The 27,330-nt window shown below is 41.1% G+C and overlaps 1 protein-coding gene across 3 annotated transcripts in view; it reads right to left on the reverse strand.

The window, feature by feature from the left end:
* Nucleotides 1-27,330, reverse strand: part of kcnh2b (potassium voltage-gated channel, subfamily H (eag-related), member 2b) — a 222,182-nt gene that overhangs the window by 88,420 nt on the left and 106,432 nt on the right. For all 3 annotated transcript variants that reach the window (XM_056364254.1, XM_056364252.1, XM_056364253.1), the window contains exons 3-6: nucleotides 12,576-12,731; nucleotides 11,490-11,703; nucleotides 10,752-11,083; nucleotides 10,456-10,667 (exon numbers count right to left, since the gene is read on the reverse strand). In XM_056364254.1, the coding sequence (XP_056220229.1) occupies nucleotides 10,456-10,667; nucleotides 10,752-11,083; nucleotides 11,490-11,703; nucleotides 12,576-12,731 (914 nt within the window). The remainder of the gene's footprint in view (nucleotides 1-10,455; nucleotides 10,668-10,751; nucleotides 11,084-11,489; nucleotides 11,704-12,575; nucleotides 12,732-27,330) is intronic.

The raw sequence follows: 27,330 nt of genomic DNA on the forward strand, positions 1-27,330 counted from the left end.
TCCTACAAATATGCAAGGACGTATGTAGACGTATTCAGCAATAAGAGAATTCGTCTAACAAGGGCTTGATTATAAAGGACGTTCATGGCGACTCGCGGTGGAATTAAAAACACACTTTGACAAACACGGGGACACTAATTCCAAATGTTTCAGTAAAGTGAAAGAGAATATCACAAATAAACAATCTGGGGCTTTAAGTCGTTAATGTAGCTCACTGAATGACGCAAAGTTACATTTTGGTGACTTAGAGTAGATCCTTGTTCTTTACTGTAATTATACAGTTCTTGTATGTCATTTGTGAAGGTACAAATGGTACAGGTGCAGAAATCTACTTAAATATCATAAGGTAAGGCAAAGTACCTGTGATGCACTTGCACGGTGCACTGCCTCAGAGATAAACGTAGTTACAACTCTGTTTTCTGTCTTTTGTCCATTAGTATTTAATGTGCAACCTTCCTTCTCAGACAGATATGTGCTCTAGCAAATATAGATAGATCTCCATTATCAGACATGTATCTACACCATAACCAACCATGGCGGCCAAGTCAAAAAAAAGCAAGCAGGTCATATGTAAGCAGGGTAAATGACAGACTTATCAATGGTTGCTTAGTGCTGGGACCTTGAGCCTTCTCTCATTCAATTACCTGCTATGATGAGGAAGGGCAGCCAGGCAGGGAGGGAGGCAGGCCAAGCCCACAGCCCTGTGATTAATGGGGCCAGGGCCGAGGAAATGGGTCACACAGACAGAGAGCAGCAGAGGAGAGAGAAGGAGGGAAAAGAGGGGAGAAAAGAAAAGAAAAGAAAAATGACAGGCTGAGAGATAAAACAAAAGAGGAGAAAAGAAAGGAACAGGAGAAGGCATAAAAGGAGAAGAGGATAAATGATAAAGATAGAAATGAAGAAAGGAGAAGCAGTGGAAGACAATGGGAGAGAAAGGGATGTGACAGAGGTAGATATAACACAAGAAGATTTGTGGGGAAACAAGGAGATGAAGGGAGGGAGGGACAGAGTGCACGAAGGTGTGGGAGCAGACTGGGTGACCTTGAATGACCTTGAATATTTCATCTGTTCCTCTTTGAACTTTTACTTCTATGTGGTCTTCACTCCTTCTCTTTTGTCTTTTACATAACATGTCTATTTCCTCCTTTTGTTCCTGTTAAGTTTCCTTCCTTCCTTTCTCCCATCTTCCCTTAATTTCCTTTTTCATTTTAGTATTTTGCGTCTTATTTACTTCATTCTTTTCCTCACCTTTTTTCTTTTTCCTATTCACACCCCTCCATCCATTCTTCCTTCTTCCGTCTCTGCTTCTCACTCCGTGGCTCTCGCTTTCAAAAAAGTCTGCCATACATTGTGTGTGTGTGTGTGTGTGTGTGTGTGTGTTTGTTTGTGTGTGTGTGTGTTTGTGTGTGTGTGTGTTTGTGTGTGTGTGTGTGTGTTTGTTTGTGTGTGTGTGTGTGTGTTTGTGTGTGTGTGTGTGTGTTTGTGTGTGTGTGTGTTTGTGTGTGTGTGTGTTTGTGTGTGTGTGTGTGTGTGTTTGTGTGTGTGTGTGTTTGTGTGTGTGTGTGTGTGTTCGTGTGTGTGTGTGTGTGTGTGTGTGTGTGTGTGTAGGATGAAGACAGAGAGGTAGCCTTCCAGCAGTGGTAAAAGGCGTTCAATCAAACTGCAAACAGATTGAGAAGCCTTCCTGCCTGGGTGCGAATTAGAGCCAGACAGATTCAGTTAGCCAGTTCCTGCTGAGCAGGTACACACAGGTACACACAGGTACACACAAACACACACACTAATAAAGAGTCTGCTTTATAACTAATAGGTGAAGAATGATGACAGATATTTTCTCATGAAGAAATATCATATTTTATGGTATTGTAATGAGCTGTTCTTCTTTCTATTGGTTCCTTTATACACTTTGCATTAAGACAAGTTCCCAAAATCTTTTATTGTTGTGACATTTATCTCAACATTTTTATTACTCTGTTTCATCATTTCAGTTAAAGAACTAATGAATGTATCCCTTGTCAAACTTTACATTAAAGCTGCAGAAATAACAACTACTACCCAAAACTGAACTTATTTAGTCTGTTGTTAATCCTGGAAGACTTTCCATCTCACTTCAACGTAACTGCGACTGTCCTTAAGTCCTCATTGAAAAGTGTCACCATGTTTCAAAGACGCACCAACATTTACTTGAAACCAACTAACGTTATGTAGAGCGTTACAAATGGCCAAATCGATGTCTCTAATGTTGTTTGAATGGGGTCGCTCTCAGCAGCAGGAGAGTGAAAAAGATTAGTGTGATATAGATTAGCTGCTTGAGAATGAGCACATTTGTTCAATAGAGACGATACATTCAAAGCCACTTCTGACACCAGGCTTCTGTTTTAACATTAAGATTCATGGATTAATTACAAAACTTCACCTATATAATAACTCTGTTATTACCTGCTCCAGTTCCAGACTTCCCAGAGTCACGTGACCAGGTTATACAATTAATATTGTGATTGTTTACACTCTGATACAGCCAGTAGTATCCTAGCTGTTTAGTAGGATGATTAATGCTTTATGTAATCCACTTCATCCTACACTAGCTCACGCAACACACAACACTCACACTGGACCTTTTTCTTTGGTTGGCATTTCATTATTCGTTGTCACAGAGAATGTCTGTGACAATGACACAAGACAGATGTGGACAGGATTGTAATCACTGTACATCTGAAACAGTGACCTAAAAAAGCCTGTAGAGTGTAGTTCCATGTGAATTGGACCTTTTGGTGGATACAAGTTGCTCCAAGACACTGACAACATGCTCTCTTTCTTTGTGGGTCATTGAACTCACATGGAGGAAGCACTCAATCAGTTTGAGGTATTGAGGCAGAGCCTCTGAGTGGGCGGCTAAATTACAGTTCTGCAGGTTGAATGCGTCACATGCTCCCAGACGCTCCTCTATTCCAGCTCATTTACCTGACAGAGCCAGGCATCGGCGATACCGCACATGTGCAGTTCTCACCAAATGGTATCATACTGTCACATTAGACACAGAAATCCAATAGGTTAAGAGGCAATAGGGCAATTTGAATGCAAACAAAAAAGCTATCTAAGATATGTGTTGCAAACAGGAAAATGGTTACTTCAGCTATAGAATATGGCTGCAGGCTCAAACAGCAAATTGCCTAAATAAATCCTATTTCCTTTGTCTTCCTGGTGCAGAAGTTATTTCTATTTGGAGATGAATAAAGTTCATAACATCTATGGACATCCATTATTCTGTGCTCTCAGTTTTACAGCGAGATCTACTGCTGCAATTTGGACTCATGTCTGAAAGCCATCCTCACAAAACAAAATTATATACGCAGAATAAATACATAAAGGAATTATAATGGCTACCACTGTGACACAAAGAAGGGTAAGAAATGAAAGGATTAACACCTGCACACGTCTTTGAAACCATCAGCCTGAAACAGATTCACAGCTGGGTAGAGCATATTGGAGACGATAAAACCCCTCGTTTCTACTAATTTCTGCCCTATTTAACGGACACTGCCCTGCTGTGGGACTTTGCCAGAGGTGCATCTCTCACCAAAACAACCAGAGTCACATTGGAGCCCTGCGCCCCCCCTGGCGCTTTCTCAGCAAAAAACATGTGGCACTGCTAAAAATACCTGCTTTTGAATCATTCACGTCATATACTATTTAGAAAGCTCATGCATACTCATGGCCCTATGCAAATGTGACTCAGACTTTGACTAGTAGGGAATTAAATTAATTGAGTAACAGGGGCTGCAGTCACTAGCAAACATGAATGAGGCGGTGGCAGGAATAATGAACTCTGATCAAAGTCTCTGTCATATTTTTAATCCTCCAACAAAACATGGTTTGCAGCTTTTTTCCCCCAATGCATAATTAAGGTTTCATTCTAAGATTGTTCCAGTTTTACTCGACAAACTTTCAACTAATTGAGGAATCTCAGCTTTACTAAGTGGGTTGCCACAAAGTTTGAGTGGCCATCACTTGTGTACAACTTATTAGGTGCAGTGCAGATGGAAAGTAGGAACATGTGGACAACATAAAGGGACATACAGAACAGTCATGAATCATGTATTACCTATTTTGTGCAATGCCAGTTTTAATGAAGATACCCATATATTAGGAAATATATGCCTGGTCATGGGTGGCACAATGGTGCAGTGATAAGCATGTTGCCTCACAGCAAGAACCTGCTGGCTGGCGCCTCTCTGTTTGGAGTTAGCATGTTCTCCTCGTGCCTGCGTGTGTTTTTCTGCATTTACTCTGGCTTCCTCCCACAATCCAAAGACATGCAGGTTAACGGGTGACTCTAAATTGCCCGTAGTTGTGAATGTGAGCATGGTTGTTTTTCTGTGTGTGTGTACCCCACCCTCGCCCAATGCCACCTGGGACTAGCTCCAGCCCCCTTGCGAACCTAAAAGGATAAAGCGGTAAGGCTAATGAATGAATGAATGAATGAATGTCTGGTCATAGATGTTGTCAAAAGCCTTCGGCTGAAAATATTTGACGTCTAATGCCACTTAGGAGAAAAATCAGGCACCTATTTGTGCTAAAAGAAAAGCCAATAAGGTTGTAAAACTAATATAGCAAACAGGAAACATTCTGTATGTCACAGACTACAAAAATATCCCTCTAAACCACATAATATATGCAGAGATTACTATGATGTATGAGCAGTTTGCACTGGCATCACATTATATATTAAAATGTAAAGAATTTTTTTTGGTACACATAGCTGCTTGAGTCATTGTACAGCCCACCCCAAAAGGCACTCAAGAGACATACATATACATACAAACTTATATATTATGCATTTTCACATCGCAGGCAGATGCATACAGTGAATAAACACACACCCACATGAGTACAGTAAAGATGTGACACACTCCTCCTGCCCTCCCCACAGAGCTCTGCTCCTCTCATTCCCTGTAAATCCAGTTCATTAAAGAAATATAAACAGGGCACTTTCCATTTAATGTAATGTAAGTCTATAATGACATAACAGGTGTTCTTTGATAAGTGGCTCATTGCAGTACCCTGCACCAATACCCAATATACTCCGGATTCACAAAGTAGCAGCAGTTTCACATGGCGACGAATGTAAAATGTAACACATTTTTAAAAAATAACCACTTTTTGATGATTTATGAGAACAGTTTGAGTCTAAGTCGCAGCGCCTCAGCAGGGAGAGGAAAGGAATCGACTGGCTCCGAGAAACTAACCATATAAATCATTTTAATTGAGACTATTTTTTGCCACCCCATCCACGATTTCTCCACCACGGTGCTCAGCAATAAACTTGCGAGACTGTCATGTCGTCTATTGTTCCAACTTTTTGTGTCAACACTTTGAAGATTCTTAACCAAATTTTTGGGACTTTTTATGTGCGACTTAATTGTGGCTGAATCTCGTCAAAGTACAACAAAGAATGTGTCTCCAGCGGAGATCCTGCACTGCTTCTAATTTGTAAATGGACCTTGGTCTCATCACACAGCCCCCTAAAGGCAAATTGGATCAGCCATACAACAATATGACAGTTTGACTTCTTACTTTTATCACGTAAGAAAACAACAGAGCAGGAAACTAGAAGAGTGTGAATACAAGTGAGCACAACAAGGATAAATCAAAGTGCTGTGAACAATATTCCAATCCTTGAAAAACATTGAAATGCCTGTTAAAGTCTGGAAATACAGAAGAACGAAGCATACAAAACTGTAATCATTGTTGCATCGTGATTAATGATTACTGAAAAAATGTATTGCAGTATAATCCAGATTTGATGCTGTAACCTCATTTTTAGATACTTAATCCTGAAAAATAAAGGTAAGACGAGGAAGAAAATTCAAATTATAGACGATATTTGTAACAAATACAACCTACAGTAATAATGACTAATCATTACTGAATGTCACAATGTGTAAACAGTTGTATTATACACTTATTTAAAGTCATCCAGTAGGTAAAAGAAAAACACCATTAGCCATGTGTCACTAACATCTAAAGTTGTTTACATGGCGAAGCTTTTAAGGCTTGAACACTAACTAAAGTGATTCTGGTGATTATAACACACAAGTAGTAAATAAACTCTTATAATACTCTTAGATCTTCATCAGACACCTCAAAAAGATCTCCAACAATCACTTCTTTTATCTGCTGGAGGGAATCCCTCTACATCTCATCTTTTTTCTTCCTCAACATTTTAAATGAGAAGAAAACTCTCTCAGTCTTTTTGACCGACTCACAGTTTCGGTTATGTTTTCAACCCTCTCATCCTTCTCCACTGAAAACTGAACAACACAGCAGGTACAGTAACTCCATGCTCAGGCACCAAACCTCAAACTTCTAACAAAAGCTGCACAACTCTCTTTTAGATTTTTAAGAAGATGGAGAAGGTTCCTACCGCTTTGCTGCTGGGCGCGCTGTGTGCCATCCATTCCTCCATTGGATTTCACTGTGGGGTTGGATGTGACAGGCTGCTTGAGTGGAGAGGCAGCGTGTGTTTGTGTGTGAGCGTCAGGGTGTATGTGAGTTTGCTTTAGTGTGTGTGTTCACGTGGAATGCCATGTATGGAGCTGTGTGTGTGTCAGGAATATTGTATGAGAACTGAGAGTGTGTAGCTAGTCAAGTGTCCCCTATAGGACGGGACCATAGTCATAGAAGCTATGAGTGTCTCCAAAGTCTATATGTGTGTGTCCAAGTGTGCACTGAGGCATGATCCCAGTTTTCTCTACACTGTTCAGTGGAATACACAACCCATCATGCATCTCACTGAAGACCTTCCTCTCTCTGAGAATCTTCTTCGCCCCTCCTCCACATTCATCCATCCATCCATCCATCCATCCAGGCTCCTGTCTCAGACTGAGTAATGTGTCAACTACAGGTCACATGCACTAAGCAGCTCTTTATAAAAAGCTCACACAGAGGCATAGATTGTTGCCATGTCAAAATGAGCAGAGAATGCTAATGCTAATGCCAACTGAGGACAGACATTTACATTTCAAAGGCAACTGGAGCATGTACATTCCAGCCATTTACATGCGCACAAAGCTGAACGAGTTAACATTCATGAGCCAGCTTGAGCGCAAGCAGCTTGGTCATGAGGCAAGAACCAACGTTGAGAGCTGGAAAAGGGGACAGTGCCAGAAGTCATTCCAAATGAGAGGGAGAGAATGTGCATGTGTTCTTGTTCAGGGTGTCAGATGTTTTATGGAACACCTAAATTATTCAGCCCTGTTTGCCTTTCAACATCTTCTTCTCTGCCCCTCTGAGGAATTGCTGACGCCTGTCATCACACTTCCTGATATGGTGCTGCCATCTTCAGGCCACGGGCGGTAATGAGAGCTGCTATTCCAATAATATATTATACAGAGCTCAGTTGTAGGTATAGCTGATTATCTCTCACTCTGTATTTCATGTGAAAAAAAACACAACTTTTTAACTCACAGGACAGTCAGGGGGCAGCAAGTAGTACTTTAAAAAAACACCTGTTGTGAGGTTATTATGAATTCACGACTTCTGCACTTCTTTTTCTTTCCACTGGCTTCCCCATTAACACCTACTGATTTCTACTTTAAATAAAGAAAAAAGAAATAGATAACAGAAGAAAAGAGTGGGTACACATTAAAATGAAAATGCAGCTCTTTTGTGATTTTCCATTCTCTCTATAAATAGCAGTCCATAGCATGTGGAGACACAGCTGGTGCGGTTTCCTCCATCTGCACTATAACATAAATACAGTATGCATTATAGGTTAATGCACATGCATACATACGCACACACACAGCCACCGGGGTTATGTTGTGACCTTGCCAACTGTACCTCACATACTGTATAGCATGATTGCATTAAGTTTATATTCAATTGCATCATCAACTTTGGATTATTCTCTGCTGATACTTAGAGAGAAAGGACGTGATGACTCACTCAGACAATATGAAAGAACAGATCATTCATATTCCCCTTCAGTGCCTCGACGTTGACCGCAGTCCTAACAGAGCTTAACTTAATCTTTCTGCTCTTCGTTCATCTCTCACCTCCCAACATGGGTCTCCATGTTAGAACAACACAGAAACAGAATGATGAATAAGTCCAACAACATTGTGGGTCTCAAGAGGCACCCCCCACCCCCCACCTCTTCATTTAAACTGTTGCCATCTGGGTGACAATATTGTCCCCCTCTATTCACCAAAAACCAGAAGAGATCCACAAGCCATTAAATTTTTAAAGTCATGCACATTAGAATCAGGAAGGACGTCCAGCTGGTCTGGCCCACCTTCTTTGGTGCAAGGTGCAATACATGAGTATGAGTATGAGCATGAATCATAATTTCATTCTACAGACCATCATTTAAGTTATTAAGAGAAGATCATTTGGAGTCATTCAGTGTTCAACATAGCAACCTAGTTGTTTTGCAGTTCAGGTTGAATGTAGGAAGAACTTTAATCATTATTTTTTCTGTTGGGTTCAAAAATGATTGTATTGTGTTTAAGAAAGATTACTTAAATAAACATAGAAGCACATGAGAGTTAAATTTCAACAGTCGGAACAATCTGTCAATATCATGTCTTCATATTGTGACATGCATGCATGTTTTAAAGTAAAAAATGCACATTACAACTGTATTCCAACAATAAATCTGACAAACCAATAATAATAGGAAGGACCTGGATACTCAAAAATCAGGTCGTGATAAATGAGAGACATTTAAGAAGAGTTACAGGGGTGTTTACGAAAATCAAATCATCATTCATTTTTAAAAATGGCATCAAAGAACATCAGGTGACACAGATTTACAGTGTGGGCTGTTATACAGTGTCACTGCTTTAGGGGTGTAGATGTCGTCTTTGTCAGATGGCTGTAAGTTTATGGCACATTTCTCTCTATAATCCTTTCCCCTGCTGTTCATCACAGTTGTATAAAACACACAGGAGATATGGGCTTTAATAGCAAACTGATTAATCTGCATGGAGCTGACGTCAATTTGACAATCAATCTGAGAAAGTGACACAGTAACGCAATGAAAGAGAGACGAAATGTAAAAGTGTAGAGTGTTATTCAACTCTAACACTAAAGTTGATGAAATAAAAGTCTGCTTACACAAACTACAAACGTTTCTTTTTGTTGTGTTCATCAAATGAAGACTGTTCAAAAGCTCTCAGCACAAAGCAGAAAAATGCTCTGTGATGGAACATCCTAATTAACCTGCTCGCAGGAAGACGTCTTCCTCTGATTAAAAAAGGCTGAATATTAAAGTTAAACTTTCTGCACAAGTAGACAAAAAAACCCTCCTCACAAAACCACCTTGTTTGTACGATCCTTTCCCTCAATAAAGCTTTCCTCTGACAACAAAGACATGAAAAAGGAGCTTTTATAATTTGAAATTTCTTCTTTACTTGGCTGCTAAATGTGACTGCTTTTTGTGCAACAGAAAAAGCAACAATGAGGTCAGAGCAGACTTTCCTTCTCTCCATATGGTCGACTCTTCTGTCTCCTCAGCTGAATTACTTTGACAAATGCTTTCTTTAACAAATGTGGTAAAAAAAAATATAAAAAAATCACAGGTGGTGGATCTGGACAAAAATCACTTCTCAATATGAAATTCCAGCCACAGGGACAACTCGCAGCTCGTCTGCCTTAAAATAAAAAAGATCTTATTTATCATATTTGTCAATTAAAGAAATCCATCCGAACAGGAGTTTGGGAGAACACAAGCTTTGAGAGCGTGAGCAGGTGAAAGCGCTGCTGTTTCTCTCAGTCACTTCCTGGTAATTGGAACACCAGCATGCAACCCTCCATCATCATCTCATCAGAACTCAATCAGTTTCATTCTCACTCAATTGAGCTGGTACTACGAGCATTATCTCCCCAGAAAGACCAGTCAGATTACAGCAAATGAAAGTATCTTGCAGGACCAAATTAAATTATCTCGGCATAGTTTCATATCTGTTCGAGAGTAAACACACACACACACGGATGTTGCTTGAATGCAGAAGTGAATACACGAGCACAAACACATTTTAAGTACTGTGGAAACTGCTCATCACGTATGTCTGAGTCAAATTAATCACTATAAGCTTATTGATAATTATTTTTTCTTTACTTCTCATGCAGATTACCATCTAATTGACACTTGGGTATTCATTACATGAATATAAAGTCATGAAACAGACAGCTTAAACATTAAAACAGCCTTTGTATAGAAATGACTCTACCCCATGTACGCCGCTGACCACTGTAACTGTCATCACTGTAAGTGGTTTCAGTATGGTTCAGCATGACTGCAGCAGGGAATAGAAAAAGCTCAAAGTCTGAACCATAAGTGTATCATCAGCTCAGATTGGTTGACATGGATTGAAAGCCTCACAAATAATACGAGCACAGCCCCTCTCCCTGCGCTGAACACCACACACTCAAACATGAACTGTGTCCTACCTGCGTGACTTTCTCTGTGACATTGTGCGTCCGGTCGATGAGTTTGCAAGGAGCTATGATGTCCATCTCCCCGGTGGGCAGGGCAATTAGCGGGTCGGGTTTGAAATCCACAAAGTTGAGGGTGATCTGAGGGATTTTGGAGATGGTTCGGTACCGCATGAGGTCCGAGTCTGATGTGGAGTTCAGTATGTTGGATTTACTGTTTACTGCACCTGCAAACACACACGAGGGAAACAAGTAAAAATCAAAGCAGATAATAGAAAGGGCCCTCTGTTCTTCTGCTTCCTCTTTCTCACCAGTGCTGCTGCTGCCCAGCCGAATACTCGCTCTGCGGTTCTTTCTGTCCCAGTCGGGCCTCATGGCCTCAATCTCGTCTACAGAGGACGCACGACGCATGCTGTGGAAGCTCTCTCGTGAGCGGCTGTGCGACAAGGAGCAGTTAGAGCCCGAGGCGTCCGGGTTGAGGCTGAGGCGGTGGTGGGGCGCTACGCAGGGCGATGACTGGGTGAAGGGACCCACCAGGCGGGCTCCGTGCGAAGGAGGCGGAGGAGGGGGTACAGGAGGCCCAGAGCCCAGTAAGGTGTGCTGGTCCTCCCGGCGGTCTTCTGGCCAACTCTGTAGAGCTGACCTGGGAAACAGAAAAGAACACAATGAGTATTAAGAAGGTGGCAAGTGTCCGCTAAAACTAAGCAAAACAGAATGCCGCTATTTTTAGCTGAGAGTGACCTTTGACCTCACTGGGGGGGCTAGAGGGACAAGAAAATTTGCTAGCATGAAGCATTTAAGGTGAATTTTCAACAAAGAGTTTCAATGTTAAGAAGGAATTAAAATTAGTTGTGATGTATTCTTATTTCATACTATTTCTTTCTGTCGACAAAAGTTCATATCTGAAAGTGAATGAACCTGGGAGAGTCACAACAATGCCAGACAAACATTCACCAGAACAGTTTTCAGTAGGAATCCCATCAGAAAGTTGCTCTATATCACCGAGCTCAAATGACTGTACACAGACACTCCAGATTTGATTGGCCTACCTGCTTCCACTGATTTGCTCTTGGTGGTTTGGTGGTAAGGGGGGGAGGGGCAGGAACTCCCCCAAGCCTAAGGACTCGCGACTGTGGTGGTCCGGGTGCAGCGGCAGGGGCGTGGCAGTGGGGATGTGACAGGCCTCTGTGTCGTCCAGAGACACTTTACTGTTGGACAGGGAGCGCAGCAGGGGGAGACGCAGCTTGAAGCCTCGTGGACGACCTGGTGGAGAGAAGAGGAGAAGGTGGAGTGAAAGACTCGTTGGCTGCAGGGTGACGGGTGGAGTTCTAATATTAAAGTGTGGCGGGAATGAAGAGCAAAAGAAAGAGAAACAAGAGAGAGGATATGGAAGGATATTGTAATGGAGGTCATGCTAGGAGAGAGGGAGATTTGAGACCTTCAAAATACAGCTTCAAAAACAATCTACTTGAATCTGGGACAGTAACATTGATTGGTTTTTGGTTTTAGCCACAAAGTTAAAAATAAGGAATTTGGCTGAGAGAGAGAGAGAGAGACAGACATCCAAACCACTGTCCTACTTCAGACCCTGCCCCCCGGGGTTATCTCTCTGGAACATTAAGTGCACAGACAGTTCATGAAAAAAAAAAAAAAACAACAGCGTTTTGTCAAACCTGATCCCACACAAATACCCAGGATTCACAGGAATAAATGTACTCGGCAGATATCTGAACCGCCTGGCCTTTCTGCCAATAAAATGAACAAATGATCCCTGTGATTTAAAGTGATGGTTGTCGCCTCTTCAGTTAATGAAAAAGAAATGTAAATGTCCAGAGCGGCGTGTTGGACAAGGTTTGAAGCGCTGAACAAGTCAAAATATTAATTTTCCAAAACAGTGTGTGAATCAGCAGCTGATATTTATTTTATTTATTTATTTTTCTGTACAGTCTGTGCACCTACTGCACTACTTTACTAACAGTTAATGTCATTTATAGGCTTATTAATGATTTTATGAACTTTTCATTAAAAAAATTAAACAAATTGAAAACTTGACTCTTCTGTTTTTACAAAGTTTCTCAAACATCAGCGCAGAACAGAAAGCAGGAAACAAAGAAACAAGGTTAGTCAGTAGTTACCAGTGACAAGCCAGGTGGGCAGGCGGTGGTTGAGCTCCTGTTTGTGGTCTTGAAGTGTGTCCTCTGACATGACCTCAAAGTTGAGGATGAACATGATCACCACACCATCCTCGTTCTTCACTGGCACCACGTCCACCATACACAGGAAGCACTGACCTGTGTGGACAGAGAGATGGATAAAGCTCAGTCAGACTGATTGTATTTGACGGCGGCCCCTGCCGTGCTGAAGTATATACTGTTTTAGAGTTGGGATTAAAGCATCCAACCCCGGTCAGGTTACTGCTGGTAGCAGCATTAGCATGAACAGCAGCAGAATTGACTCTTTATATACGACACGAGTTCAACCATTGTTTTAAAGTGTGTGCAGAAACAGTCATGTGCATTATGAGTGGTCACAGATGCACCCGTGCATGTCACACCGTCATTGTAAGCATAATATGCCCTAATTACACAGGCCCGCTTTCACGCACACACTTTTTCATTCTCTCTCCTTATTAAATGTGCATCTGCGCTTAATCAGCTCTCACACACTGTTCCATACTGGGCTGGGCACGTTCGCTAATCTGCCACAAGTGCTAAAACAGCTAAGTAAGCATGAAATTAGACTACATATGACAGTAAGTGGCCCGGAGCTTTCTATCAGGTCTACATGCCTGAATACACTGCACATACCAGCTGGACTGGAAGACAGGATGAGCTGCTACTCTGGTTTTGACACCAGGAAACTGATCCTTAAAAGCAATAAAATACATTTGTACACACACAATAACACATGATAAAGATACTGTCATTTTAATTTTAATATTGGCTACACTGAAAAGATCCTACAGGAGTGAATGAAACAAAATCAGTGCTACTACAGAAACACAATCTGGAAACACCTCAGTGGTAGAGTTACAGTAGTGCTACATTTTCACAATCAACACAGATTTGGAAAAATACCAGAGGTGTCATGGGAAATCTATGGCTGAAGAGGTTTTACCCCTACTCTCTGCATTATACAGCAGGAGACATAATGGATACCAAAACCTCCAGCAGATGAATACTGCATAGTGAAAAGATGTCTACTCAAAATATCCAGAAACTTCCACAAGCAGGTTTAGAAAAAGCAAACGACCGTTAGTAATAAACTGCAGGTAAAAATAAGATAAAACTTACAACATGCAGATCCAGGTCACATTAATGGTAAACTACAAAGGGATTTCAGTCCATGTGGAAAGTTTTATTCCTTTACGGCATATTTAAACAGAACTCCATCTATGTGGCACAAATATAGAAAGACAGCTATTAAATGTCTGCAATTTCAGTAATTTCTCAAAAGTAAGAAATTTATTCAACATTATCTCTGAGGTGTCAGGCAGGCAAGGCAACCCCTTGTCCTAACAGCTTAATAAAACCAAGCTAGAAAGAAGTTGTGAAGTCAAAATAAAAGCTCGGCTTCTAGAGAATTTGTCTATAGAACTACAGTTTGTCACAATAATCCTTGTTTTAAGATTTGTTTCCTCTAAACTTGGACATAGGGGCCGCTGCTGGAAGTGGCCTTCTGATCTTAAATTGTTTCTCTCATAGTTCCTGGCTTTGGCCCGTCCCGTCTCTTACCTGGACAGTGACAGTCAGTGACCAGCTCAACCAATGGCAGCCAAGGCGGTTTTCGTCAGAGCAGAGCGCTTACAGCCAGCTTGGTATATAGTACAATGAGATGTACAGTACGTGTACTGCATGCCTGCCCTACTCACCCACCCTCCCGCCCGTCATTCATCTCACATCATCACTGGAGAGTGGGCTGAAATCCGATTGGACAACAGCTTAATCCCAACACAGGAGGGGGGACAAAAAAATATGAAACACGGGGAAAACTAAAGGATTACACCATCTGGCCATATCTAGCAGCGTGTGTGTGTGCATGTGTGTCTGTGTGTGTGTATGCTTATGTGCACATGTGTAGGTAGATGCCCAGTCATTCATAAGCTAAGATACAGCCATGACACTGCATTTGCAGTCTTTTTAATCGCTGAAGGTGTCGCTGCATCATGTGTAAAGCTGCTTCACAAAGCTCCGCAGCACACAGGGACAATTTTTAAAACGTTTTTTTGGGTTGTTTCAATAACACAATCTAGTTACGAAGAGAGGAGAGAACGACTGAAGCTAAAATGACATTGGAAAAAAAAAAAATCATCCCATATACAGTTATTTATATTCAGCTAATATGCACAAACACAAAAGTGAAATCATATTAATGTATAACGCAGAGCAGGTTTGTGGTAAAGGAAGTCAAACCAATCGCATATATGTATTTGGAAAAAAATACATATGTGCTTGTTCCATGTAAACATGTAGATATTACTTACAGTAATTACATATTACAGATTAAACTGGATTCTAATTACTGTCACACGAACAGTTATCAGAGACGGATTTCAAGCACTAGCCCTCCCTCTAGAGGACTTTCATTTTTGATCCCATGTTGCTAGGTGGAGAATATTCTCTGGACCGTTGTGCGTGTGTGTGTATTCATAGGAGACCTTATCTTAGAAACACCTTGGTATTATTACAGTGGCTGTCAGTGCAGAGATTGGACCAGCAGACAAACTGCGAAAGCAGAAAGCTGCGAGTCTTTGTGTTTCTGTTGCGACACAAAACACAGTCATGGATGTTTGTGGATGACAGATGTGATTTGTAGGAGCGCACACGTTTGCACGCGTATACACACCCTACAATGTAGGATTAAATGTCAATAGAAAGAGGATCTAACTTCAGTTCATTGTTCTTAATACTAATACTGATACATTGCAAGTGTTTAGTGTCAGTTCTTCTTATGAATCTGGAACATTCACTCTGTTCCACTCCTGTGTCACATCTTTTGCGTGTCTGTGTGTGTGTTTACTTTAAATAGACATATGATGTACAATAATCATACATGCATGAATGCACAGATCAGAGTATGAGCTCACTGTCTAGTGTGCTCTACTGTAAGTCTTCATGGACACATGAACACACACCAGTGTACATGTGGGTTTATCTGAGAGTGTGTGTGTGTGTGTGTGTGTCCTGAATTTGGCTGAGTGGTGAAGATCAAGCATTAAGTCTACATATTTTAGGCCCATCAGACCTATTTGTTGTTGACCATCCACTACTATAGAAGATTTCCTCCGAGAGCATCTGAAATGAATTGAGCTCTGAGGTTAACAGGTCAATGCCATTTCATCTAAATGCTCCGCCTGGATGTATTCCAATTCAGCATGTACCATCTGATAATCTGATTCAGTGTTGCTGATTTACAAAGCTCTGGGAGATTATCACAATGCACTAAAACACATCCAAAAAAAGCACAGAGTGCAAACTGCTCCTGGTGGACCAGGGACGGTGCAGTGTCAACACACTTACAGCTACATGACCAAACACACTGCTGAACTTCAGTTTAATGGACTACTCCGATTTATTTTTACATTTTGATAACTGGTCAATATGTGACAATATGCACAAAAAATGGCCACCTATGTGGACGCAGTTGGGGAAGTGAGAAACTGAAACCTTGCATCAGTTGTCAGGCTGGATTATTTGGGGGACTGGTTTACTGAATGTAAAAATATTGCACTCTCTCTTTTGATTGATTGATTGATTGATTGATCAGATTTTGTGAACACTGTTGACACAGAATTGAGTCAATTAATCTAAAGATTTTGTGACAAGCTGGAATGTCAATGTCAGATTGAAATGTTGTTTTATTCTCTAATGTATATGCACTTCCAAGAGGGATTACAATGTTTTAGATCTATGATACCACAAGCATGGATTTAGTCTTATCTTTGGCTTCCCTGAAAAAGATTAAGATCCATCTTCAATCTCAAGAGCTGTGGCCTAATAACATTTGCCTCCACAATTCTTGCGTGCACGTGTGGATTAAAAACAATGATACAAGGTACATGGTATGGCTCATTCTGGGTCAACTGAAAGAAACAGAAAGGAAGCAAACAGGGAATGGCATGAGGATGGAAAAAGGTAATTAGTAAAAAAGTTTGGTTAGACGGTAGGATGAAGAAGAGGAGGGCGGCAAAGAGAGACTCAAAGATAAGGGGGAGAAGGGAGGAGAGGATTTACAGAATGAAGGTAGGAGGGGAAGATGACAGAAAACAAAAACTTGGATGAAAAGAGAAATGGAAACATAAAAGGAGGAAGGAAAGAGGAAAGCAACAGAAGGATAGATGAAATCCCGAGTGCAGGTATCCAGTGCTTGGGTGGGAATGGATCAGCAGCTGGTTCTGACACTGTTATCTACATTCATTGTGAAGGAAACTGACCCGCAGCACACCGTACAGAAGACTGTTGCCTGCTGGGTAAGGAGGCACGAGGTGGGAGGGATTAGCTGCTCAAGAACATCTTTCTTCCAGCTTAGCAGGAGATGAGAGGATTGAGGAATAGTAAACAGAGATTTGGATGCCCCCACTAACCTGATGTCAGACCACGCTTCACTCTGAAGCTCAACACTTCCTCCAGAGAGGTCAGGGAGGTTTTTGCATCTATCTTATCTTTTTAACCCTTTCAACCTGAGACAGATAAAAAAAAGGTGAACCAGCAGCTCTCTCTCCAGTGAGCCACAGGGCGTCATGCAGTGTGTTGGATTAGAAACTAGGATCATAATCTCTGCTAGGGAGCAAGTGGATTAAAGGACAGATTAGAGTTCGATCAACTGGCTCCTCATTTCTGTACTGAGGTGAAGTTATCACAGGGGTGTGAGGTGTATGCAGTTCACTGTAGTGTAAGAATTTCTACCAAGGTGTTCCTCCATGGATGTCATTCAACAAGCATATATATAGTATAGTACACATTTAACACAGTACAACCCAAATTATTCATAATAGGTTACAGTTATTATTATTTTCAGGTTCTCCCACAACATAGAAACTCTTGGTGACTGATGTCAGTTCACTGCCAACCTTTTTCTTTGACATGAAATTTCTAGAAGTCAGAAGGGTGATCCAGCATCCCATCTTGACTTCCTGTGTACCACTGCTGAATGCCAATGCAAACAAAGCACTACTTTCAAAAGGTTTTACCATGAAACACTCTACCAGCGTCATCCAGAGCACAGGGGGCCTCCCCGTAAAGCCATGCAGCCGCTCCTCCTAGTGGACAACAGCTGTCTTTACACACTTGTAAACAGGTTAGTAGCATTATTGTCAATGGTGCAACAAGACAGAGCAAAACTGTTCATGGTCACTATAGTGACAGAACTATATGATCAACGGTTTACAATCTGTGAGTATATTTTTTATAGAATCCAATAATCCCACTGTTGTGGAAGAAGCTTTACAAAGAAAACAAAAAGTCATCTGCCAGCCACAAATGACTTTTTTGCCAGCAAATTCACAAAAGCTGTTTATTTTTCAGTGATAATCAAAAACTGTTTCCAAGAAAAAAAAGAACAAAACTCAGTTAGATGGCAGCTTTACAGAGCACAAAGTATTTCCAGCTCTTATTAGTTTTCAGATTGTTGTCAAAGAGAGCATCAATTACATAACCCACAGTTGTTCCTACTAGCAAACAACATGGATTCATATGGATTTATTCATTTATTGTGAAAGGCTGCTGGTACATCAGGACAGGAATATCACATCTGGAATCCATTAGAAATCTGTTAGAGTCCATCACAGTCAAAGGGACAGAGAACGTGTGTGTGTGTGTGTGTTCGAGCTGGAGACATGTAAGTGGATAAGGATGTGAGCTGTCTCTCTTCTCAGCTGCTCTGTTCTGTATCACACACACAGACCCCCCGACACCCCCCCCCCCCACACACACACACACACACACACACTGACAAAGTGACTAGGTGAATAGAAAAGGCGGAGAGTCTCATTCACAGCCACACTCTTTCACTCCATCACTCTGGCATAAAAAAAAGTTCAGATCTTCATTTCCACAGAGACGGCTCTAAATATTCTAGAGGCTGGCTGGCGGTGGGCCAGCTGGCCGAGCCTGTAATGTTCCTGGCTGTAATCAGAGGCAGAGAAACTCTGCTTAAATCCGAAACACTCAGGCCAAGATGACAACCACACTTGCATAATTGCATGAAAGTGTCATTCATCAAAAGGAAAATATAAAGTACATAGTTCCATTGACTCTTAGTGACAATGAATGAGCATCACAAGATCTTGACAAGTTCATACATAGTGTGACTTCCTCGTGCACAATAAATCTTAAAAACCAGGGTAAAAGTGTCCTGGTGAACAGAGATACTCAGAGTTGTGTTGTATTTTTTTAAATCAGTGGTCTAAGGCAAATTACAGTAAACTTTATGAGTGTCTTGAAAACTTTGACTCACAGTTGTTGTGTCTGAAATCTTTCACTTATTTACAGTTATATCTATTTTTGCTTATTTTTTAATTATTTAAATTATTTAACTGTATTCCGTTTGCTTTCCTCTGAAAAGCACTTTGGTCAACTCTTGTTGTTTTTAAATAAATAAATCTGACTTGTCTGGACTATTCACTATATACGGAGACTACTTAGTGTCTCAGGTGGCAAAATTAATAAAAAACAAAATTATAATTCTAAACAGACCTTCAAACAACACTTCCAAACAGCGAACACGCTGGGCGTCACAGCAGCATAGAGACTAAGACACATATAAGGGACTTAAACTGCAACAGCAACAGTTCAGGTCCGGCCATTCCTGTCTCTCTATATCCACATTTCCTGACTGCATATCAACTATACACAACCAACTGAAGGTTAAAACAAATACGCCAAAAATATGTTTTTAACTGGCGGACACAGTATGTAGTAAACAACATGTAATAAATATTGAATGATTTCAGACATAGCCTGAAAGAAAGCTATGCATCAAATCAAAGGCTTTTGTAGAGAGGAAAGTGATTTCCTTGTGCAGAAGTTGCACGATGACAGGGTGGAGAAGTGGATGGATATACACTGTGAACGAAATGAGCCTGGGGAGAGAATACCCTTGTGGTTGTGTGTTTCTGTGGTGTGAAGCGATTCACTTAAAAGATACTGGCTCCAGACGCAGTGGAGATGCAACATCAAATCCCTGAATTCATGGCTGCTCCAAGAATGCTAATGAAGCCATCTCTGACCTCCATGGAAACGAGAGATCGAAAACGGAATCCCCCCTCAGAGGTGCAGAGTAATACGTCTGGTTTCATCAGCCACATTAACGAACCTCGACCAACTCTGCCTTGTGTCATTCTCGCAGGGGAACCCCTGCTGTCATCATAAGTGCTGTCCCACTGTGCCTCACCCAGTCAGCTCTGTACGCTGTGTTTGCTTCAGAAATGCACCTGTGTTTTACCTGTGTATTAATCACTGCACAGGTACAAGCAGAGATAAATAAATTACATTCACAGGATTTATCTCAATTTAACTAATGCGCACTAAAGAGGAAAGGTATGGGCTCAAATTGGGGTCCAAAAGAGTTTGAGCTTTTAAAATTCACAAATCATTCCAAGCTTTGTAGTTGTAAGAAAAAATGTGCACATGAAGAGAAAATTTGTACAAAAAAAGAAAGATTGTGAATAAAATCTCTGAACTAATAATACCAGTGGTGAGGCTTTACACTTTTGTCACCATCTGTGTACAGATACAAAGCAGAAAACTGCATGAGGCAGATCAATCCACCACAGGTCCTGAAAGGTGGAGTAGATTTTCAAGGTGCAGCAACGGCACGACCCAGGTGGGTTTAGTTATATTCTGCTGCGGAAAATAATAGAAAACATTTAATGTGCTGTACACATTAAACACACTAATATGAGCCGTTTTTATCAGCATGTTATACCTACATTATTATTCTTCAATCTTCCTCAATCTAAAAACCAGTCCTAGTGAACCACTAGGTGGCAGGGCACAACAACTTTTTCCTTCTTTTGAGGTAGGACGCATAGTGGCAAATGCAACCACACACACACACACACACACACACACACACACACACACACACACACACACACACACACACACACACACACACACACACACACACACACACACACACACACACACACACACACACACACACACACACACACACACACACACACACACACTGGCGTGCTGTGATTATCACCCTCAGAAACAGAGAGATGTGGATTTCATGTGGCTTTACTTCCCCACAGCACCAAGACTCATACAGGTGAGTTGTTCTGAGAGGGTGAGGAGGAAGCTGGATGACAGAATGAAAAAATAAATTGATGCATGTGTGCGAGTGGTATTTGCCTCTGTGTGTGAATGTCATACAGGCTGGTAATATTGGTGTTGCAACACCCTCTGATCTTGGCCACCAGCTGTCCTCTGATAAGTGATGTAATTACTCCATCTCTCAACACTGACAACACACACACACACACACACACACACACGCACACACGCACACACACCAGTGCCACGTAGTTGACCCCTGCACCTTTCTCTAGATTGTTTTGGGATGAGAAGCAGTGGAAGGACAAACTACTCCAGACAACAATTCATCAGCCTCCCTCACCTGTAATAGAGACAAATAGCCAATTGGCTGTGTGTTTACACGGCAAAGTGGTAGCGTAATCGTAATTGATTCTCCTGTTGAGTGTGTGTTTGTTTGTATGTGCATGCCTGTATGATTTGAACATGTACCTGCTATTTATCAAATGTGTGTGTATGTATTTCTGTTGCGTAAGATACACTGGGCGACTCACTCTGCCCTCTGTTGGTGGGAAATGAGAAAAGATGTTGTGTATGTGATGGATGTAGCTGAGCTGATGTGTGCGGGATGGTTGGGAAGCTGACAAAGCTCCAGACTCCATGCGGGAGCCATTAAACCAGCTGTCCGTCCTCGAGGGCACCTGCTCTGGATAAGGGATGAGGTGTGCTGGTGGAGAGTGGAGCCCTGCACTTGGTTTGTTTGGTGGTGTCTAAAAACCTTCAGGTGGATGATTGGATTGACAAAAACTCCAGCGGGTAACAGGCTGGTTACTCAGTAATTCACCACAGTGTGTTTAGATCAGGTGTGGATGATTTACTATATTTTATCTATTTCAGTGAAGTTTTTCCTGCCATATAAATTCATGTGTTTGCAACCGAGAATGAAAATGGATAAGTATGCAGGGATGGGAGACAGGTTTTTGAATATTTCTACTGTAATCTGATTAGATGAGGTGCTGAGAAAAGATAAGATGTCTCTTTTGTGATGGATAATTGCAATGCTAGCACTGACTGTGAAACAGATGTTTGTTTGTAGATAATGCTAAGTGATGAATTCAAATATCATCGTGCTCAATGGTTTTTCCTATTGATTTCACGGCAAAACGAATAAAGACAATGATTACACAACATGAAAACGCTAAGATCATTCTAATGTAATTCTGTTTTGTCTCTGGAACCCTCTCCTTCCCTCCATCTTCCCTCCATCTTCCCTCCCTACCACTTACTATTAGTGAAAAGCTTGTTTTCTATTCAAGAGCACTCTCCACAGCATCCATTAAGTCCTCCCCTCTACACCCTCTTCGATTGACGGGATGGAGGAGTAAGAGAATGAGGCAGGTGACTGATCACAGATTGAGGTCCCAGACTAACACTCACACTTCATCATCGATAAAAGAGTGTAATCAGGTGGTCAGAAGTTCACAGTCGTGCCCTGTCCCCATCCTCATCCCACCACATACATAAAATCACACAATACCATTAAGAATTGACTTTATCCGATTACCACCTGAGCTAGTTGTTTGGGGATATGTTATACTACACAAAATCTAATGATTCTAGAGGGTCTGGGTGCAAGTTCCAGAATTACACTTACAACTGCTACTAAGAGCTCTCTTTCCAAGTAAGACCAAGACGGGACAGGTGCAGGTGGGAGGCCTTGCTCACAGCAATGTTGCATAAGTAGACACAGAGGCTATGACCAATGCCTCTATAGTGTCTAACTATCTAACTACCACACACATTCTCTATCCATCCTTTTCAATAATATTTATCCTAAAAATGCGTACACACCTCTGATTATTCTGTTAACATGTCTTCACTGCCGTGGACAGATTACTGAACCTGCCTTCCAGGCCCAGGCCCAGAGAGCCAAGGGGGCAGACTGGGCCCTGGAGCTAAGAGATGCAACGTGACTACAAAGTGACACAAAACAACCATGAAGAAACACGCAACAACCACACGGATGCAAAACTATCACAAAGATTGTTGTAATGTTTACCTATGTAAATATATATATATATAAATTTACTGTATATCATAATTGGCAAATACTGAAATATGAAGTTTTGGTATTGACCACTAAAATCCAGTATCATCAACTTCATGATCATTTTGGATGGTGTAGCTAATAGTGTGGCTGAATTGTATTGCATTATATTGATAAATGTCTGTAACGCTATAGTCTATATATTGATTACAAATTAAAAAAACTAATATCAGCCTCAGAAATGAATGATTGGTCAATCTATAAAACATATCAATGTGCAATATATATGATGATGAGTTTGTAAAACTATACACAAAGTTTAAACATATAACATGAGACTATAGACACTGACCCACTTACACATGCACTAAAGTGTGTAACTGTGACCCGACAGTTTGGCGATGTCAGGCGTCTTTACTATATGAGACAGAATGATAAAGCACCTGTGAAGGATCAGTGGCCACGCTGTCTAAATGTCTCTACAGGTGACACTGTGTGAGACTGTGGTGTCAAACACACACAGCGTAGTCGGCTGGATGTCTCGTTCACGCCACCCTGCTCACGTCACACGCACTGCTATTAACAAATTACATGTCAGCTCTGAAGCGCAGGCACACAAACCTGGTCGAATGGAGTCCAACAAGCCCATTAAGTGAAAAAAACACACGTCAGCACCTGATACCCACACGTTTAGAGGTATGGATCACACGCCACAAACGTCCATGCATGTGTGCACAGGCAGACACACGGGTTCACACAGATTACATGTCGGGAGGGTTTCAAAGCTCCAGAAGACAAAAAAGGTCAGGAGACATCGATACGCGGAGGTCCATCCAGGTAAAGCTCACAGTAATTAACCCACGGTTCAATTACATTTTCTTCCTGCTGACGAGACGTAAAACACAAACGGGAGGAAAAACAAAAGGAAAGGGCATTTTCACTACATTTCACTCCACAGTTGGCTGGTTTTAGAAAGAGAGATGAAATTAAAATCAAGTTGTTACATGTTTTGGATGTACAATGTCTGCGTTTCAGATGTTCAACATTTGAGAAGGAAAATTCACGCATCACAGCGTCTGTCTGTCGGTTATGTTCTATATAATTCTATATAATTCTATATAATAATTACATCATGGTGCGCTGGAGGATCACTGTGACTCCTCTGAAACCACCATCATTACACATGCATGCACATTAAAGAATTTGTGGAGTGATATATTCATCTGACTGCCCATCAGACGTTTTAAACTCCTCACTCATACTAGGGTCAGTAAACCAATGCACAGCGAGCCAAATTAATCAAAGCGTAGTCCTCATCCTCAGTTTGAAACCTGGTGAAGCGTGAACTTCCAGGACATGCCGAAGATAAATAAAAAAATCTAGAAAGACTCTCTGGACAGGATTTAGTTCGACATGTTGACGGTGGGTTAATTAAAGCTCCATCCACGTTTAACAGCGTCGCAAATGTGGATTCCCTCAGAAAGGGCTCATTAGCAGAGAGGTAGCTGATGTTACTCTTCTCTGACTGAACCTCTTCAATTAAAGAGACTCAGGAAGTGAAAAGGAACTATTTCATGTAGGCTAAGTGCAATTTTCTTTTTGACACTGAGTTAGCAGCAGCGAGTGTGCAGCGAGTGTGCATGTACATAAGAGACATTAGTAGTGTGTTTGCATACAATGAACACTTGTTAAAAAGCTGCACAGTATCTTTACAGCATAAGTTATTTAACACATTGCCCTGAAATTAAAGATTTTAACCACAAGACGCAACATATGTTTGCAGTTAAGAGGCTGTCAGTAATAAACCAGCAACATTCACTTAAAGCTCCCGTGTGTCGGATTAAGAATTTATCAAGAAAACCTCTGTGGTAGATTTTAATCAGCAAGAATGCTAAAAACAACACAATTCACGTGTCAAAAAGAAATCTACACACTAATTAAAGCATGAATTTTTAAGTTAAAGAAAGAATTAAAGTGCGCCATATTGTCAATTAGTATATTAATAATGAGAATTGTAAACAGTTTGTCTACCCTTCCCACTAAAGTAAACATCCTGTCACACTTGACTTTTTAATGACTTTTGGAGAAGAACTTAGTGCCAGAATAAACTGAAGGTGCCAAGCAAATATTTAGATCTGCTTGAAATAACAGATGTCAAAGCTTAATGTCTCTAGTCTGGCCAAGCTGGTGCAAAGATGAAAAATGGATGCAGAATCAAGGACAAACCCAAAGCCTTCAATCGTGAACATCACACATCAGACATGCTGCCAGACCCAGGAGTACATTTATCCATATGAGTACGAAACTAACGTACAGCGGCTAGTGCTGTAAAAACACCAGAATTCTGTGTGAAATCTGTTTGAAATTACATAAGACACAATACACACTGAAGTGTACATTATATAATGCATAATGCATAATGTGACTAATTGATTTTAGCCCCTCTCATGGCGTTCCCTACTTACCTGATAACAAACTAAATGGCTTGAAACTTGCTGTTGATATTTATTAAAAATTTAAATATTGATTATTCAATCAACACAAAATTCGTCTGCAACAACGCTGATAATCAATTAATCATTTAAGTCTTTAAACTAAAATGCAAATTAACTGATTCCAGCTTTCCAGTCAATATTTGTTGTTTTTCTTTGTATTTTGAGAATAAACTGGATGTTTAGTGAAAGATATTTTACAACTTCACCTTAAATTCTGGCATTTTTGGACATTTTACAAAACAAATATTTATTGATTAATGGAGAAAAGAAATGGTATAATGAAGCCCACATACTCTAAAAGATAAACCCTGTTATTGACCTCATGGCAACAATGTCACCCTTATGACAAATCGTTGTGTGCTGTATTTTGTTTGTTCCGTCCAACACTTTCATATTGAGTTTAAATGAACATTTTCACCTACATGGCCATATTGTTTTTAATATGGGACTTTGCAGAGTGAGGCAGGTGGAGGAGAGATGAAGTGAGAGAAAGAAAGAGTGAGAAGACCAAAGCTTCATTTCCTGTCCAGGGCTGCAGCTATTTAACATGTTGATGATTCCCATCCTCCTCTGTCCCTGTCTGCCGGACATTCCTGCTCCCTCACTGTTTACAGAGAGGCAGGAATGCACACTCAAGTCGGACAGGTATGTACATTTAAAATTCCAGGGGATGAGCCTCAGAGAGTTTAGTTGAGATAAAGAGGAATTTCTGAGTGTTTGTACTTGACCAAAGCATCTCAAAGCTCACAGCTGGAGCCGTTATTCAGCATCGAACACTCACATATCAGTAAGGAAAGAGATATCAGAGCTCACAGGCAAAAAACACAAACCCCGATCAAAACCAAGATCACGCAGACATGCTGCACACACCAGCAGGAGAGTGTGTGAAGAGTGTGTGCATGAGACAGGGCTCTGGCAGGGCTAAGGTGTTGGGAACAGTGCCATGTGGAGGTCAGGTGAGGTTATATGAACAGAGGAGTTCATTTGAATGGAAAATTCTGTGGTTGCATGTCGTTTTCATGGTCCTTCACAAAGGCCAGGACTCACAATGGGCAGATGGCAGGCGTGTCCTGAGGGATTTGCATAAAATCAAGCAAACAAACAAATACATATGCACTGTATTGTGTAAAATAAATGAATGTAAGCCGACTATATGTTGTATTCAAGAATTAATATACAGATCTACTTTTCTATAACTGCTGATCACCCTTTCCATTTTCCTGGCTGTTATTTCTCTGTGCGCTTCTCTGCCCGCTGTGTTGCCCTCTCCATCTCTCTCCCACTCCCTCCCTCTCTCTCTCTTGAATGTTGTTATGTAAGCTCTCAAGACTTCTTAGTGGTGCAGGCTGCTGGAGAGAGAGGGAGCGGATAGGTACAGACATGTACGTTTCCACCATTCCCGAGCCTTTCTTTCCCTCAGCAGATTAGGAGAACGTTACCACCTGCAAAAACTGTGTTAATTTCCAGAAGAAGCTTGTGAATGCAGCACACGTCCGACGCCATTTTCCGGCGTTCTCTTTAACCAGCCGGCCTCTTCAAAACACAATCAGTAATTGTCTCCTCCGTATGAAGCCCAGCCACTTTGAAACACAGTGCGTAATTGTCGGGCTGATGCTCTGCGGTTTGGCTAAGCAGCAAGATAAGTGTTTTTGGCAAACAGGCAACAAAGCTCGTTAACTGTAATGAGCCAATCGCCCGCATTACAAAGAGGGAGACGGCAAGAGAGGAAGAGAATCAAGGAGTGAGGAGAGAAAGTTAAGTAAAAAAGGTGAAGAAAAAAAAATAGAGGAAAGAAATAGAAATGCTTAAGTAAAATTGAAGTGGAGTGTGTGTGGAGGAAAAGGGGCAGAATTTGGCAAAGAGTGATAAATGTGGTAATAAAATGAGGAGGGGGCTTTAAAAAAAAAAAAAAAACATGGTGACAGCAGAAAAACAAAGCAGTGGACATGATATCATCATCATCTCTTTATTTGACTACGGATGATGGGACAAATACTGTCCACCACCTGCTCCCTAATTTAAAGGGACAGCTTCATAAACTGTGGGAACTTGTTGCCTTGGTAACAAAGGTTGAAAGACTATCTCA

Source organism: Seriola aureovittata, chromosome 20 (genome assembly GCF_021018895.1).
Source record: "Seriola aureovittata isolate HTS-2021-v1 ecotype China chromosome 20, ASM2101889v1, whole genome shotgun sequence".
NCBI lineage: Eukaryota > Metazoa > Chordata > Actinopteri > Carangiformes > Carangidae > Seriola > Seriola aureovittata.